We start from the raw sequence: 18,307 nt of genomic DNA, 5'->3' as shown, positions 1-18,307 counted from the left end.
TCATATTTCATGCAACAGGGTCAGCTTCTTTATTCATAAACACAACCCGAGAAGGAAAATGTTTAAAAAACAAACACATGTGTACACCAACTTTAAAAAGGTGATAGTTAAGAAGTCCTGAGTCAGAAAGGCACATAGAATAAGGGTGAAAATAATCCCATGTTGGGAGGGGGGGACGACCCAGAGTTGGCCCCACCCCACCCCTTCCGAATCTTCTAAGCTGATGGCTGTTGGAATGGCAGAAAGGCTTCTTGAAGTGATGTCCATCCTGTGGTTTGGGAAGCTCTTTCTGTGCCCACCTGGTGGACTTCCCATCCTCAGTCTAACAATGAATGAAGTGCTTTATCTATGCCCAGTTCTTTCTCCAACAAGTCTTCTCAAAAGATCTGCTGATGTTTCATTGCCCTAATTTGTCCTCTTCCAGAAAAAAATGGGACTTCCGAAAATCTCTAGCCAGGTTCATCCACAGCTGGAATTCCACCACCTCTGGACAGACCAAAACTGCACCGAGACACTTACAGTTGAGATACTTCAATAGAGAACATGAGGATCCTCCATTCCACCACTTTGGACTTTATATAACTCCTTCAAGGATAAGGACCTAATTGCTATCATCCTGCCTTCCCCCTTGCTTGTCCTTGGAGACTTTCTGCAATGCAAACATTTAAAAATGCAGAAAAGTGAGGGGTTTTTCCTCTCTCCCAAAATAAAAGACCAGTGTTACTAAACAAAAAAAAAATCTCAGTAAATTCAACAAACCTTTGTTGGGGCATTATTGGAAGAAAGTTGGAGCGTTTTTGAAATATTGCATTTCAGACTAACTCTGACCTTTTTTTTGCAAAATATTTTTGCAAAAATATTCCCGTCGTATTTAGGATTAATCTTCTCTCTTTTCCTCCTGAGCACCCAATAGTATTTTCTAAATTAGGAGATCATTTAGAGAGAGAGAGAGAGGGAGAGAGAGAGAGGGAGAGAGAGAGAACTGAAGACAATGGAGGCACCATGACAATTATTGAACAGTAAGAAGTTCAGGGTTTTTTGTTTTACTTGTATGAATAGTATAGAATAGTAAAACTATTCTTTTTAAAGAATAGTTTTTATTGAAATGTAAACACTAAAAAAAACAATACAAACACACTTATTGAACGACAATTATTGAACGGTAAGAAGTTCAGGGTTTTTTGTTTTACTTGTATGAATAGTATAGAATAGTAAAACTATTCTTTTTAAAGAATAGTTTTTATTGAAATGTAAACACTAAAAAAACCAATACAAACACACTTATTGAACGACAATTATTGAACGGTAAGAAGTTCAGGGTTTTTTGTTTTAATTGTATGAATAGTATAGAATAGTAAAACTATTCTTTTTAAAGAATAGTTTTTATTGAAATGTAAACACTAAAAAAAAAACAATACACACCCACAAAGAAAACAACACAAAAAAAATACACAAACCCATAATGATATAAATACATCTGCAAAACAAAAGAAAGAAAAATATTAAAATTAAGACAGTGTTAAGACTGCTTGTCGTGCAATTAAAAAAAACCCTGAACTTATTGTTTAATAACTGTCATGGCACCTCCATTGTCTTCAGTTTTCTCTCTCTCTCTGAAAATGTCCTCCTTATCTACTGGGAGGGCAGATGTCCATCAAATAAGATTTGTGTGTTTGTGTAAGAATGCCAGCCCTCCCACAAAGCTTCCACTGGACTCTCACTAGTATGTTTTTAGAATGGGTGTTTTTCTCAAAAACGTAGCACCTTTAAGACAGGTGGACTTCACCTTTAAGACAGGTGGACTTCAACTCCCAGAAATCTCCATGCTTTAGGGGGATTCTGGGAGTTGAAGGCCAACTACCTTCCAGTTGCCAAGTTTCAGAAATTTTAGAGCCGTCGGCAAATCAAACCACACGATGCCATTGGCCGCTCCGAGTGACCACCCTTTAAATCGCGACGTTGCCTCATTTTCTCCATTTATTTCTCCTGAAATTCCCAAAAGACTCATCTAAAGAACTGAAATGGTTGTGGAGAGGGGGGGGGAAGGGATAGGGACCCTTCGATCCCCCAAAGGAATTCAAATTCTGGGGCAAAATTAACCCCAGCAAATCTTTCCTCCTGTTATAAACCAAGTTTCCCCAGGGTGTGCACCTTCTGTACTGGCTCAGGATGATGGAAACTGTAGTCCTAGACATTTAGAAGGTGCTTCGCTTAGGGACAATAGGACTAAATAACCCCCCATTCAGGATTGGTGGTGGAAGAGAACGGGAAATACAAGTTTACAACTTCCTGCAAAAAATTACAGTATTATCTTGCAAGCCGTTGCAATCTAAAGAGGTAACATTGGCAATTGTCTCCTTTGCAGATATGTAATATTTTCAACAGGAGCATCCAACCTTGGCAACTTTTAAGGAACTGTGGGAGTTCTGGGAGTCGAAGTCCCACCAGTCTCAAAAGTTGCCGGACAACCCGAAGACTGGTGGATTTCGACACCCAGAATTCTCAGAGATCTTAAAACTTGCCAAGGTGGGACGTCCCTAGTTTAAATAACCCTATCAGGGTCCCGTCCCCCCGCCACTATCTTTCTGACCCACTCTTCTCAGCCGTCAGCGAAGGGCTGAAGAAATGAAGACATTTTTTTCGAAACTAGAAAGCCAACTTTTTCCTTCCTGGAGTAAACTCCTCTTGGTTTCACTCCCCTTCTGGCGTGAGACAATTCATCTCAAAAGATGACCTCCTAATTCCTTGGCCGTTCAGTTTGTAGGATGCCACCTCACTTACTCTATCTGCATGATCCGTTTTAAAAAAAAGAAGAACAACAGCTCAACTAGAAAGACTTTTCTCGCTGGAGGTGTCCATCGTTTCTTCAGCGCTCTTCCCACGCACTTCCTTTTTTCGTGTCCATCCTTCTTAGCCCCTCACTCTTCTTCTGTATAATGGGAAGCTCTCCCCACCTGAGGACATTGAGAAGGGAGGCCCCCACCCAAAATGTGATCAATAGCCACGCCAGCCCATTCCTCAAAACGTCCGTCAGAATCCATCAAATCCTCTCCTTCACACACCGTCACCCCAAAAACACCCAGCACGTTGCCCTATTACCCTTCGTGAGGTCAACTGAGTAAGTGTCCCAGTTAAAAGTTCTTTCTTCATGCCGGTCCATGCTTTGGTAGGCGCACGAGGTCTCGTGGGCAGAAGTGCCACATTGATTTCACCTCTTCTTAAAGGCGCCACGTTTAGCCGGTCCGTGGCCGCACGACCAACCTAGCCAAGGGTTCAAAACACACCGTTGGAGGCCCAGAAAAGTTCAGCTTCTATATGGTCCAGGAGAAGATTGACCAACCCGCGTTGAAAAAAACCCAAACCCACCTCATGCTTTTTTTAAGGTCACAATTCCATCCAACTGGCCGGAGGTTGAATTGGGCCTGCCGAAACAAAAAAACCCCGAAGGCAAATCCAAACTCAAAAATTCTTGGTCAGCCGAACGGCTTGGAGGCATGGTTGAGAAGTCACGCCATCTGGCTTTTTTTTTTCCTTACAAAAGTATGACCTCTGAGCATGGGCAGAAGCAGAGTGAAGGGGTCCCCATGGCAGCTTCGAGGCCGGCTTTAAGTCCTTAGAAGGTCCAGGCTTGCAATCTCCAGAAAAGGTTCTTGGTTAAGACTGTAACCGTTCCACGTATTGTGGGAGGGGGTTCTCCTTGACGTATTTCTGGATGTACCAACACGTGAGGTGGGCTTTCAAGTCTTCCTCCACCACGAAATCCAAGGCGGCCTGGAAGCAAAGATGAGAAAGACCCCCCCCCAAAAAAACAGAGTTAGCATCTGAAATAGCTAAAACAGCTGCGAGAGCAATCACGGGTTTCCCCAAGTATGCCCATGTCACACCAACACTCCGCAGTCTGCATTGGTTGCCGATCAATTTCCGGTCACAATTCAAAGTGTTGGTTATGACCTATAAAGCCCTTCATGGCACCGGACCAGAATATCTTCGGACCGCCTTCTGCCGCAAGAATCCCAGCGACCGATAAGGTCCCACAGAGTTGGCCTTCTCCGGGTCCCGTCGACTAAACAGTGTCGTCTGGCGGGTCCCAGGGGAAGAGCCTTCTCTGTGGCGGCCCCAACCCTCTGGAACCAGCTCCCCCCAGAGATTAGAACTGCCCCCACCCTCCTTGCCTTTTGTAAATTCCTTAAAACTCACCTCTGCCGTCAGGTATGGGGGAATTGATGTATTCCCCCCTCCCCTGGGCCTATACAATTTATGTCTGTGTGAATGTCTGGTTTAATAATGGTTTTTTTTTTAATTTTTTAAAAATTTATTAGATTTGTTGCGAATTGTTCTATTGTATGTTGTGAGCCGCCCCGAGTCTACAGAGGGGCGGCATACAAATCTAAATAAATAGATAGATAGATAGATAGATAGATAGATAGACAGACAGACAGACAGACAGACAGACAGACAGACAGACAGACAGACAGACAGACAGACAGATAGAGGTAAGGCACAATTTACAACCACAGTCAGCATTAGACGTTCTGTTGCAAAGCATGGTAACGATTAAATAGCATTTAGACTTATACGAGGGTCGCCCAGAAAACAATGCACCACATTTCTTTTTCTCAGCCTATAGTAATGGTACGAATGCAAATCCTTAGATACCCATTATAGTGGTACCTCTACCTAAGAGCGCCTCTACTTACGAGCTTTTCTAGATAAGAACCGGGTGCTCAAGATTTTTTTGCCTCTTCCCAAGAACTATTTTCCACTTACAAACCCGAGACTCCGAAACTGTAACTGGAAAAGGCAGGGAGAAGCCTCCGTGGGGCCTCTCTAGGAATCTCTTGGGAGGAAACAGGGCCGGAAAAGGTGGGGAGGAAGCCTCCATGGGGCCTCTCTAGGAATCTTCTGGGAGGAAACAGTGCCAGAGAAGGTGGGAGAAGCCTCTGTGAGGCCTCTCTACTAACCTCCTGGGAGGAAACAGGACCAGAAAAGGTGGGGAGAAGCCTCCATGGGGCCCCTCTGGGAATCTCCTAGGAGGAAACAGGGCCTCCACCCTCCCTGTGGTTTCCCCAATTGCACACATTATTTGCTTTTACATTGATTCCTTTGGGAAAAATTGCTTCTTCTTACAAACTTTTCTACTTAAGAACCTGGTCACAGAGCAAATTAAGTTCATAAGTAGAGGTGCCACTGTATTTGAATTGTCTGGAGTGCGTGTGTAAATTTTGCCTTTCTTCAGACAGATAGCGTAGCAACAGCAGTGCTTCAAAACGGTGTCCGTAAGTGATGTGCGTTACAAGCAGCTGTTGCTAATAGACCCAGGAACCCAACATTCTCTAGCAATGTTAGCTTCTGCTAGCCAGGAAGCATAGGTGTGGACTCCTCCTGCCCCAACTCCAGCTTCTGAATCATCATAAAGAATCCAACCATGTTTGAAGAAAGGCGTGACTCGCCGTTGCCCAATTTTCTTCTTGGCCCCAACAAGTTTTAGCCGAACCTAAGCAAAAGTCACCCCAGGTCATGGTTTACATCCCAGCTTTCAGGGGAACCTCAGATAGAGGCAATGATGGGCCCCATTGGTACGATCAGGTAGACAGAACTGGTAGAAAAAAAAGTGATTTTTTTCTCTTTCCCCCCCCCCTTCTGGGCTCTGGGTTTGTTTTTCCTATCGCAGTAAATTATTATTATTATTATTATTATTATTATTATTATTATTATTATTATTATCATCATCATCATCATCATCATCATCATCATCATCATGTATTTATGTATTTATTTATTTATTTGTTTATTCATTCATTCATTCATTCATTCATTTGATTTTTATGCTGCCCTTCTCCTTGGACTCAGGGCGGCTTACAACATGTTAGCAATAGCACTTTTTAACAGAGCCAGCCTATTGCCCCCACAATCCGGGTCCTCATTTTACCCACCTCGGAAGGATGGAAGGCTGAGTCAACCTTGAGCCGGTGATGAGATTTGAACCGCTGACCTTCAGATCCACAGTCAGCTTCAGTGGCCTGCAGTATAGCACTCTACCTGCTGCGCCACCCCGGCTCATATTATTATTATTATTATTATTATTATTATTATTATTATTATTATTATTTATTAGATTTGTATGCCGCCCCTCTCCGAAGACTCGGGGCGGCTCACAACAGTAATACAAAAACAATATAACAGTGAGACAAATCTAATATTAAAATAAAACATGTCTAAAACCCCAACAATTTAAAAACCATACAACACATACATACCAAACATAAAATATAAAAGCCTGGGGGAGGATGTCTCAGTTCCCCCATGCCTGGCGATAAAGGTGGGTCTTGAGTAATTTGCGAAATGAGGTTGAATGTGTATAATTTTAGAAAAGCTGTGTGTACGTGTGTGTACATACACTTTATACAGTAGATAATGTATATTTTTGTGTGCCTGTGTGTAATATGTATATACACATATGGCATATATAGTGCATTGGCTGCCAATTGGTTTCCAGACACAATTCAAAGTGTTGGTTATGACCTATAAAGCCCTACATGGCATCGAGCCAGATTATCTCTGAGACCACCTTCTGCCGCGTGAATCCCAGCGTCCAGTAAAGTCCCATAGAGTTGGTCTCCTCGGGGTCCCGTCAACCAAACAATGCCTTGAAAGCCCATGATTGCTCTCGCGGCCGCATTCTGCATGATCTGAAGTTTCCGAACACTTTTCAAAGGTAGCCCAATGTAGAGAGCGTATTATTATTATTATTATTATTATTATTATTATTATTATTATTATTTATTAGATTTGTATGCCGCCCCTCTCTGTAGACTCAGGGCGGCTCACAGCAATAGTAAAAAACAATATACAATAGCAAATCTAATAATTAAAATATCAAAAAACCCTTATTTAAAACAATACATCCACACAAACATACCATGCATAAACTATATAGGCCAGGGGAGATGACTCATTTCCCCCATGCCTGATGGCAGAGGTGAGTTTTAAGGTGTTTACAAAAGGCAAGGAGGGTGGGGGCAATCCTAATCTCTGGAGGGAGCTGGTTCCAGAGGGTCGGGGCCGCCACAGAGAAGGCTCTCCCCCTGGGTCCCGCCAGCTGACATTGTTTAGTCGATGGGACCCGGAGAAGGCCAACTCTGTGGGACCTAACTGGTTGCTGGGATTCGTGCGGCAGAAGGCGGTCCCAGAGATATTCTGGTCCGATGCCATGAAGGGCTTTATAGGTCATAACCAACACTTTGAATTGTGACCGGAAACTGATCGGCAACCAATGCAGACTGCGGAGTGTTGGTGTAACATGGGCATATTTGGGGAAGCCCATGATTGCTCTCGCAGCTGCATTCTGCACGATTTGAAGTTTCCGAACACTTTTCAGAGGTAGCCCCATGTAGAGAGCATTACAGTAGTCGAACCTCGAGGTGGTGAGGGCATGAGTGACTGTGCAAAGTGACTCCCAGTCCAGGTATTATTATTATTATTATTATTATTATTATTATTATCATCATCATCAATACAATACAACACAGCAAACAAATTCACTATGCTGGATTTCCTATTATTATTAATTATAGTTATCATAATCATCATCAATACAATACAACACAGCAAACGAGTTCATTATGCTGGACACCATCACTCAACTAAACAAATAATTCCCTCAACACTGTCAGACTTTCTACTAAATCTGCACTTCTATTCTACTAGTTTTTCTCATCATTCCCATCACCCATTTCCTCCCATGTTGACTGTATGACTGTAACTTGTTGCGTATATCCCAAGATTTTTTATTAATATTGCTTCTTCATTGCTTATTTGACCCCTAAGTGTCGTACCACATGATTCTTGACAAATGTATATTTTATTTTATGTACGCTGAGAGCATCTGCACCAAGACTTTGGAGAGGGGCGGCATACAAATCCAAATAATAAATAAATAATAAAGACAAATTCCTTGTGTGTCCAATCACACTTGGCCAATAAAAATTCTATTCGATTCGATGTCGTATTTCATCTCCAGTCAGTTGGGCCTCCCTCCTAGCAGAACAAATCTGATTTTTTTAGGTAGACCAATGAAATCGTACAATTGTCCTCAACAGAGAAGCCCAGAGAAGATAAAGGAAAAAACGGAGACGCAGAGACGAATCAAGATCTCAGAAATACCACAACGGGCCTCTTCAGGCTTAGAATTTGCAAACCAAAGCCTCTTATCCATAAATTGCAGATTGTGAAGCCAGTTCAATCCATCCCTTTGGAGTGCCCCCAGTTTGTAATCAGCTGTGCTACCGGGTTTCTCCACGCTCATTAGCTAATTTAACGAACAAAGGCCGGCGGATAATACAAAGAATCTGGGCATAGAAAGCCCAACGAGGCAATTTTGATGAGACCGGCTGAAACGCTGCCCACAACAGCAGCTGTAAAAACCCATGCGCCTCCATGGAAATTAAACCAAGAATATACATGGTTCAAAAATAAATAAATAAAGGGAACACTCAGAGAACACACCCTAGATCTGAATGAATGAAATGTTCTCATGGAATACTTTATTCTGTACAAAGTTGAAGGTGCTGACAACAAAATGAAGTTGATTGTCAATCAGCGTTGCTTCCTAAGTGGACAGTTTGATTTCACAGAAGTTTGATTTCCTTGGAGTTATATAGAATTCTTTATAGAATAGAATAGAATAGAAACATAGAAACATAGAAGACTGACGGCAGAAAAAGACCTCATGGTCCATCTAGTCTGCCCTTATACTATTTCCTGTATTTTATCTTACAATGGATATATGTTTATCCCAGGCATGTTTAAATTCAGTGACTGTGGGTTTACCAACCACGTCTGCTGGAAGTTTGTTCCAAGCATCTACTACTCTTTCAGTGAAATAATATTTTCTCACGTTGCTTTTGATCTTTCCCCCAACTAACCTCAGATTGTGCCCCCTTGTTCTTGTGTTCACTTTCCTATTAAAAACACTTCCCTCCTGGACCTTATTTAACCCTTTCACATATTTAAATGTTTCGAATAGAATTCTTTATTGGCCAAGTGTGACTGGACACCCAAGGAATTTGTGTTGGTGCATAGGCTCTCAGGGCGCATAAAAGAAAATATAGATTTGTCAAGAATCATGAAGTACAACACTTTTTAAGCAGGCTAAATCCAATTAATTAAAACTAAGCAACTACTCTAAAATCCTTAATTATATTAAAAATCAATCCTACCCATTCCAGCAACAATCATACATAACATTCGTCGGCGAGGGAGCTAAGGTCTAATCGCCACAAGATTGGTGGCATAAATGAGTCTTAAAACACTTGGGGAAGGCGAGGAGGGTGGAAGCGGCGCAAATCTCCAGGGGGAGCTGATTCCAGAGGGCCGGGGCCACCACAGAGAAGGCTCTTCCCCTAGGCCCTGCCAAGCGGCATTGTCTAGTTGATGGGACCCGGAGAAGGCTGACTCTGTGGGACCTAAACAGACGCTGGGATTCATGCGGCAGAAGGCGGTCCTGTAAGTAATCTGATCTGATGCAATGTATAGCTTTATAGATCATTACGAATACTTTGAATTGTGTCCGGAAACCAATCAACAACTAATGCAGTCTATGGAGTGTTGGAAAAACATGGGCATGCTTTGGGAGGCCCATAACCGCTCGCAAGGTTTGGCAACTCCTTCCCCTACAAAACCTGTCGTTTGACGGGTCCCAGGGGAAGAGCCTTCTCTGTGGCGGCCCTGACCCTCTGGAACCAGCTCCCCCCTGAGATTAGAACTGCCCCCACCCTCCTGGCCTTTCGTAAACTCCTTAAAACCCACCTCTGCCGTCAGGCATGGGGGGGACTGATATAACTTCCCCAGGCCTATATTGTTTATGTATGGTATGTTGTGTGCATGTTTTTTAAATTATGGGTTTTTAGTTTTAATTATTAGATTTGTATTCTACATTGTTTTTTCTATTACTGTTGTGAGCCGCCCCGAGTCTACGGAGAGGGGCGGCATACAAATTTAATAAATAAATAAATAAAATTCTCTGCACAGCATGTAAATCTTGGCGGGTGTATTCGGAACGAGACAACTTAGAATGGATCAAATGGGAAAACAGAAAGGCTCCACAGACCTCTTTCGGGAAGGGTTAATCCATACCTTAGCCAGATGTTTTGCAATTCCTCTCCCCCTGTAAGTATCCGGGACTTCTGTGTGTTGAAGATCAACTACCCTCTTCCCTACGTATTCGTACAACAGAACAGCTTTGTCATGGCAGCCTGCAAGTAGAAAGGTAAACGAGGTCACAAGAGACAGCCACAAGCGAAAAATTTAAAATGCGGTACAAAACGTTAATGAATAATAGCAGAGTTGGAAGGGACGTTGGGGATCTTCTAATCCAGTGTTGCCCAACCTTGGCAACTTGAAGGTATCTGGACTTCAACTCCCAGAATTCCGCAGGCAGCATTTGCTGGCTGGGGAATTCTGGGTGTTGAAGTCCAAATATCTTCATGTTGCCAAGGTTGGGAAACACTGTTCTAATCCAACCCTGTGCTTAGGCAAGAAACCCTACACCACTTAACACAAATTTATTTATTGGTTGGTTGGTTGGTTGGTTGGTTGGTTGGTTGGTTGGTTGGTTCGTTCATTCATTCATTCATTCATTCATTCATTCATTCATTCATTAGATTTGTATGCCGCCCCTCTCCGTAGACTTGGGGCGGCTCACAGCACACAATAAAACAATTCATGACAAATCTAATAGATTTAAAAAAACATTTTAAAACCCCATTATTAAACCAGACATACACACAGACATACCATACATAAATTGTATAGGCCCGGGGGAGAGGAGGGGGGGAATGCCTCAATTCCCCCATGCCTGATGGCAGAGGTGAGTTTTAAGGAGTGTACTGAAGGCAAGGAGGGTGGGGGCAGTTCTAATCTCCAGGGGGAGCTGGTTCCAGAGAGTCGGGGCCACCACAGAGAAGGCTCTTCCCCTGGGACCCGCCAGACGACATTGTTTAGTTGACGGGACCCGGAGAAGGCCAACTCTGTGGGACCTAATCGGTCGCTGGGATTCGTGCGGCAGATGGTTATCCAACAAATGGTTATCCAATATCTTCTTTAAAATATTTCCAGTGTTCGAGTATTTGCAACTTCTGGTGGCAAGCAGTTCCACGGATTAATTGTTCTAACTCTTCCTATGTTTTAGCCTCCAGTCCCCTAATCATCTTTGTTGCTCTTCTCTGAACTCTTTCTAGAGTTACAATATCCTTTTCACATCGCAGCAACCAAAACGGAATGCAGTGTAGTACAATAGTAGTACTCAACCTTCCTCTTCTCACCTTTGGACTGCAACTCCATCATCCACCGCTAAGTGTATTCACACATTTTGGGGTTTTGTCAATTCAAATTGTCCATCTTAAAATCAAATGACAATTTTCAGATTTGTCCTTAGAGCCAAATTGGAAGCAAGACAATGAATTCCAAGGGTTCATTGCAGCTTTTTAAACAATTCCTATTAAGGGAAATCTATAGAAAATATCCATTTTGCAAAGCAGAATTAAGTAACCTTTGCTAGGCCACCCGAGGTCAAAATGTTTATTTGGGGCAAATTGTCCTGCCAAATTCACCCCGATCTTCAAGCTTATCGAATAATGCTAAGTCAAAACATAAGTTGCTTAATTATGGCTCAACAAAATACCTTGAACCTAATAGGATACACAGTTTATTTAGTAAATCACATTGTGTGAAATAGTCTTTCTCAAGCTTAGTAACTTTTAAGATGTGAGGATTTCAATTCCCAGAGTATCTTTTGACCCCAAGTCCTGTAGTACTATGGTTGAGATTGACGTATGCACCCAAGATTGACATGTACAAAGTAGGATGCCTTTAACCACAATTAAGTGCACGGGGTGACACCTTCACACAGGAGAAAGCTGCTCCATCGATTTTCATTTGCAGGAGTTGGGGAGGTCTACGTGAGGTTGTAAAACTAGGAGGTTTCCAGTCTTCCGTTCTATGTTTCTTAGCTTCAACAACTTGAAGCTGTGTGGACTTCAATGCCTAGAATTCCCCAGCCCAACAAAACCGGCTGGGGAATGCTGGGAGTTGAAGTCCACACAGCTTCAAGCCCCCAAGGTTGAAAAGGTTGTGAGCCGCTCCGAGTCTTCGGAGAGGGGTGGCATACAAATCCAATAAATAATAATAATAATAATAATAATAATAATAATAATAATAATAATAATTATTATTATTATTATTATTATTATTATTATTATTATTATTATTATTATTAATTATTATTATTATTATTTATTGGATTTGTATGCCACCCCTCAAATCCAATAAATAATAATAATAATAATTTATTATTATTATTATTATTATTATTATTATTATTATTATTTATTGGATTTGTATGCCACCCCTCTCCGCAGACTCGGGGCGGCTAACAACAACGATAAAAACAGCATGTACAATCCAATTAATAAAACAACTAAAAACCCTTATTATAAAAATGAAACATACACACAAACATACCATGCATAACTTGTAATGGCCTAGGGGGAAGGATAATAATAATAATAATAATAATAATAATAATAATAATAATAATAATAATAATAAATTGGTCTATCTATGCGAGAGGTCTTGAAATTTGGCATCTTGAAGACTTGTGGACTTCAATTCCCAGAATTCCTCATCCAGCATGGGTTTTCTTAATGGCTGGTTAGTTAATTCCAAAAAACTGGAGCCGCCACTGAGAAGGCCCTCCAACGTGGCCCCGCCGACCAACTTTGTCTAGCCAATGGGACCCCGAGAAGGCCAACCCTGTGGGCCCTCATCGGATGCTGGGATTCAAGTTTAAATCCAAGTGTATGTTTTTCTGATTAACCCACCCCTCCCTCAAATGCTCTGTTTTCTTGTATAAATATGGCTAAAAATCCGCTACTCTCTGGTCATCTCTCTTCTCAACCAGGAGAGAATTCAAAAGACACCTTTGCAAAAATCTTTTTTACCCAAAACAAAACCTTTGGAGAGAAACCAGCCTCCCCGATGAGCTTTGATTTATAACCCCGGCTGGTTTCCGTTGCAATCCCTCACTACGGAACTATTTTAACCTTGTGCTATTTAAGGAAAGCCTGATTCCTTTGGCTGCCCGAGCGCTCTTTCCAGCCTGCAAAATTCATGCGCTCTTTACTCTCGCCCATTGTCCAAAGACAGTAGATCATTCTCAGCAACGCCAGGCCCCAGAGTTTAAAAAAAGCCAATTCTGTTTATTTCTATTTTCAGCCGTTTAGCAGCCATCTCTGTCCTATAAGCCACGTTCATTTTTTGGAGTTGTTTATTCCTTTTAATGCAGCCTGCTGTTTGAATAAAGCAAGGACAAACTTTAACGAACATCGCTAACTTTTTAAAAGTGAAAATCAAAGAGAGTTCAAAGAGACAAACATGCATTGTTAGCTCAAGCATACATGGCATGCTTGTGTGTGTGTCTGTTAGCATATGGGTTTTTTAAAAATCTTTAAATTTTTTAAAGTTATTTGGATTATTTATGATTTGTTCTATCTTGTTGTGAGCCGCCCCGAGTCTTCGGAGAGGGGCGGCATACAAATCTAAATAATAAATAAATAATAAATAAATAAATACACTATACCAGAAACTAGTTTGCACTTCCTATAATTAAACCATGGTTTAACTACCGGTACAAAATAAAGGCCAGGCTCTCTGATCTACTCCAAACCTCTAAGCCAGTGTTTCCCAACCTTGGCAACTTGAAGATATCTGGACTTCAACTCCTAGAATTCTCCAGCCAGGGAATTCTGGGAGTTGAAGTCCAGATATCTTCAAGTTGCCAAGGTTGGGAAACACTGCTCTAAACCACAAATCACACAGGCTTAGATCACATTTTGCTAAACCCTTGCTTTCAAATTGAGGGAAATGTTTTTAACAGGAAAATGAACACAAGAACAAGGGGGCACAATCTGAGGTTAGTTAGGGGAAAGATCAGAATGTGAGAAAATATTATTTGACTGAAAGAGTAGTAGATGCTTGGAACAAACTTGCAACAGACATGGTTGGTAAATCCACAGGAACTGAATTTAAATATGCCTGGGATAAACATAAATCCATCCTAAGATAAAATAGAGGAAATAGTATAAGGGCAGATTAGATGGACCATGAGGTCTTTTTCTGCTGTCAGTCTTCTATGTTTCTAAAACTTTTCAGAGGAGTGGACTTCAATTCCCAGAATTCCTGTGTCTGCCTGAATTATAAATCAAACTTCGTTGGGTTTCTTTCTCTCCAAAGGTTTTCCTTTCAGCTGAAAAACTACACCAGCTGGGGAATTCTGGGAGTTGAAGTCCGCAGGCTGAAAAGTTTCCATATTTAGCCAATGCTGTGCTAACTCATTGTGGGATGTTCTTTGGTTTAACTCAGTTCTGCAAAACCAACCCTTTGTGAGTTTATCCATCATAGCTTGGCCACAACCGAGCCAAGGGCAGCAAGCCATGGTTTAAACAGGAGTAGGCCAAGTTGGCTCTTCTATGACTTGTGGACTTCAACTCCCAGAATTCCTCAGCCAATCATGCTAGCTCAGGAATTATAGGAGTTGAAGTCCACATGTCATAGAAGAGGCAACTTGGCCTACCGCTGGTTTAAGCAGAAGGGAAACACGTCAGAGAGACCTTGAAGCAAGCCAGCATTGGTGGCTTGCCAAGCCTCCCGAAGTCAATCCAAGCCAAAGTCAATCTAAGTCAATTCCCCCTTCCAATTCCCCCTGCAAATTGAGAAGGTCGGGCAGTAGGAAAAGCAAGTAGGATGCTTGGCTGCATAGCTAGAGGTATAACAAGCAGCAAGAGGGAGATTGTGATCCCCTTATACAGAGCGCTGGTGAGACCACATTTGGAATACTGTGTTCAGTTCTGGAGACCTCACCTACAAAAAGATATTGACAAAATTGAACGGGTCCAAAGACGGGCTACAAGAATGGTGGAAGGTCTTCAGTATAAAACGTATCAGGAAAGACTTCATGAACTCAATCTGTATAGTCTGGAGGACAGAAGGAAAAGGGGGGACGTGATCGAAACATTTAAATATGTTAAAGGGTTAAATAAGGTCCAGGAGGGAAGTGTTTTTAATAGGAAAGTGAACACAAGAACAAGGGGATACAATCTGAAGTTAGTTGGGGGAAAGATCAAAAGCAACATGAGAAAATATTATTTCACTGAAAGAGTAGTAGATCCTTGGAACAAACTTCCAGCAGACGTGGTTGGTAAATCCACAGTAACTGAAGTTAAACATGCCTGGGATAAACATAGATCCATCCTAAGATAAAACACAGGAAATAGTATAAAGGCAGACTAGATAGACCATGAGGTCTTTTTCTGCCATCTATGTTTCTAAGGTTGAACCCAACTCAAGAAAAAGGCGCCCTTTTCTCTCTCCAAGAGACCCAAGTTCAACAACTGCGCCCCCAACCCCCAAATAAATCCAGGGAGGCCTCAAAGCAGAACAATACTAGAGGTTAAAAATCGTCCCAAGGCCGTGTCAAGGCTCAGGGATAGGTAACGGTTGGCTCTTCTATGACTTGTGGACTTCAACTCCCAGAATTCCTGAGCCAATCAGGCTTGCTCAGGAATTCTGGGAGTTGAAGTCCACATGTCATAGAAGAGCCCACTTTGCCTACCCCTGTAGTCCAGCTCCATCATCTCAGCCCGGGGTTTTAAAAATAGACAGTGAAGGGGAGGTTTAAGCCAAGCTGGGCGGTGGGGGGCACCAGGGGGGGTTGAAATCCAAGCTTTCTCACTCCCCCCATTCCTGTCTGCTTAATCTCCAGTTTAATCAAGCCCCCCAGATTTGCACCACCCCCCATTTCGGATGGGATGTCTGGATCACCAAGGGAGGGGGGTTGATTAAGCCAAAAAGTTGGGGGGGGGGGAAAGACCTCACCCCAGCTTGCAAGACCCCATCTCTGATGGGATTGATGGATCACCAATTGGGGGTGGGGGTTTCTGCCTTACCAGATGGCCAAGAGAAGAACCCCCCTTTGTAAACCCTCCCCCAATTCTGCCGGATCACCAATGGGGGAAGGGGCTCTGCCTTGCCAGGTGGCGAAGAGAAGACCCCCTCCCCAGGCTTGCAAACCCTCCCCCAACACTGCTGGATCACCAAGGGGGGTGGGTGAGCTCTGCCTTGTCAGGTGGTGAAGAGAAAAAGACCCCTCCCCCAGGCTTGCAAACCTCCCCAAAACCCCCAACTTGCTTGCAATTCCCCCCCCCCCACAACTCTGAAGGGATGGGCGGATCACCAATGGGAGGGGGTGTCTCTGCCTTGCCCCCCCTCGTATTGCAAGAAAGGCACCCCGGGAGGGGGTCTCTCTCTCTCTCTCTCTCCAGCCTTCTCTCCCCACCCCATTGGGGGGGGGGGTCGCCCTTACCGTTCAAGCGGACGGTGAACTGCCTCCGCTTCCGATCGTGCTCCACCTGGATGGGGAAGCCGGCGGGCTCCAGCAGGTTGAGGGGAGCCGCTTGCGCCATTGGAGATCCCCCCAAAAAAATAATCCACCGGGGGGGATTTTTTTCCCCACCGCCCACCAACACCCAGCCGGGCACTTTCGCCTTTTGTCCTCGCGGGGGGGGGGGGGGGAGAGAAGAAAGGGAAAGCCCAGCGGAGGAAAAGAGAAAGTGGAATTTGGGTGGGGGTCTCCTCTCTCTCCCCCCCCCCCCTTATATTGGTCAATGGAGCCTCGCGGGCAGCTGGGCGCTTCTCCGGCCGGGAAAGTTTGCAATGGGAAGAAGAGGAGGAGGAGGAAGAAGAAGAAGCGGGGGGCCGCGAGAAAAAAAAAGAAAAGCCCCCCCCCTGCGGCCGCGAAGCCCGCAACTCCGGAGCGCGAAGCAGCAGCGAGAAGAGATCAAAGGCGAGGGGGGATAAAAGCGCAGGAAATCAGCTGTGGGGTCACGTGCCGTCGGGCGGCCAATGGGCGGCCCGCGCTTTTGTTTTGATACATTCCGTTCCATTCTTAAAGGAGCCGCGTTTTTGATTTATACAGATGTATATATTTATATGTATTTATATTTATCATTTATATTTATCATTCTTTATTATATATTTATATTTATATGGTTATATTTATGTATATTTATACATACATTCATACATACATTGCTCAAAAAAATAAAGGGAACACTCAAAGAACACATCTTAGATCTGAATCAATGAAATATTCTCATTGAAATTGACTGTCAATCAGTGTTGCTTCCTAAGTGGACAGTTTGATTTCACAGAAGTTTGATTTACTTGGAGTTATATTGTGTTGTTTACCTTTATTTTTTTCAGCAGTGTGTGTGTGTATCTATCTATCTCTATCTCTGTCTGTCTATCTATCTATCTATCTATCTATCTATCTATCTATCTATCTATCTATCTATCTATCTATCTATCTATGCATATGTTTTTTCTGTCGAAGTTCAAATCCCAGTGAGGGTATGGCTAGCTGATGAGACCAGAACAAGGCCGAAATAGATCTATCCTAGTCTCCCTTAATTTCAAATTATATGTATCTATATTTTAAATTATACAGTATATATAGTATGTATGTACATATATATATAATTTATGTTCAACTCCATGTCACGATGATAACATGAACACAACTTTTCTAATTTTCTGGACAGCAACCTGAGATCAGTATACTACTATTGTTTCAGAGAAATTTTTGTTTTTAAATTTCCCTATCGAGGCTATTTGGAATTTGGGGGTGCATTAACCGGCTCTAATCTTGCTTAGCTTGTTAGGGCAGGTAGCAGGTAGTGAGTTTCATGCATCGACTACTTGGTTACTAAAGTCGTATTTCCTGCAGTCAAATTTAGAGCGGTTTACTTTACGTTTCTATCCGTTGTGTGCTCGTGTGTTGTTGTAGTTGAAGCTGAAGTAGTCATTGACAGGAAGGACGTTGTAGCAGATGATTTTAGGGGCTATGCTTAGGTCGTGTTTAAGGCGACGAAGTTCCAAGCTTTTTAAACCTAGGATTGTCAGTCTAGTTGCATAGGGTATTCTGTTGCGAGTGGAGGAGTGGAGGGCTCTTCTGGTAAAGTATCTCTGGACGTTTTCTAGAATGTTTATGTCCGAAATGCGGTGTAGGTTCCAGACAGATGAGCTGTGTTCAAGGATTGGTCTGGCGAAAGTTTTGTATGCTCTGGTTAGTAGTGTGAGATTACTGGAGCAGAAGCTACGTAGGATTAGGTTTATTTATTTTATTTATTTATTTTGTCTAATACACAATGAGGGTTTTAGTGGGTATATATCTATATGCACATAGTAAAATACA

At 42.7% G+C, this 18,307-nt stretch overlaps 1 protein-coding gene across 1 annotated transcript; it reads right to left on the bottom strand.

Annotated features, from left to right (window-relative positions):
• LOC139155547 (protein NATD1) lies at nucleotides 1-16,920 on the bottom strand. The gene is made up of 3 exons (XM_070730729.1): nucleotides 16,418-16,920; nucleotides 10,135-10,253; nucleotides 1-3,771 (listed from the first exon to the last, which is right to left on the bottom strand). The coding sequence occupies exons 1-3, from the start codon at nucleotides 16,515-16,517 to the stop codon at nucleotides 3,655-3,657; spliced, it is 336 nt and encodes a 111-aa protein (XP_070586830.1). The 5' UTR covers nucleotides 16,518-16,920; the 3' UTR covers nucleotides 1-3,654.
• Nucleotides 16,921-18,307: the final 1,387 nt, after the last annotated feature.

This window comes from Erythrolamprus reginae, unplaced genomic scaffold (genome assembly GCF_031021105.1).
Source record: "Erythrolamprus reginae isolate rEryReg1 unplaced genomic scaffold, rEryReg1.hap1 H_3, whole genome shotgun sequence".
Lineage (NCBI taxonomy): Eukaryota > Metazoa > Chordata > Lepidosauria > Squamata > Dipsadidae > Erythrolamprus > Erythrolamprus reginae.
The sequence above is the reverse complement of the archived record's forward strand: the minus strand, read 5'-3'. Positions and strand labels throughout refer to the sequence as shown.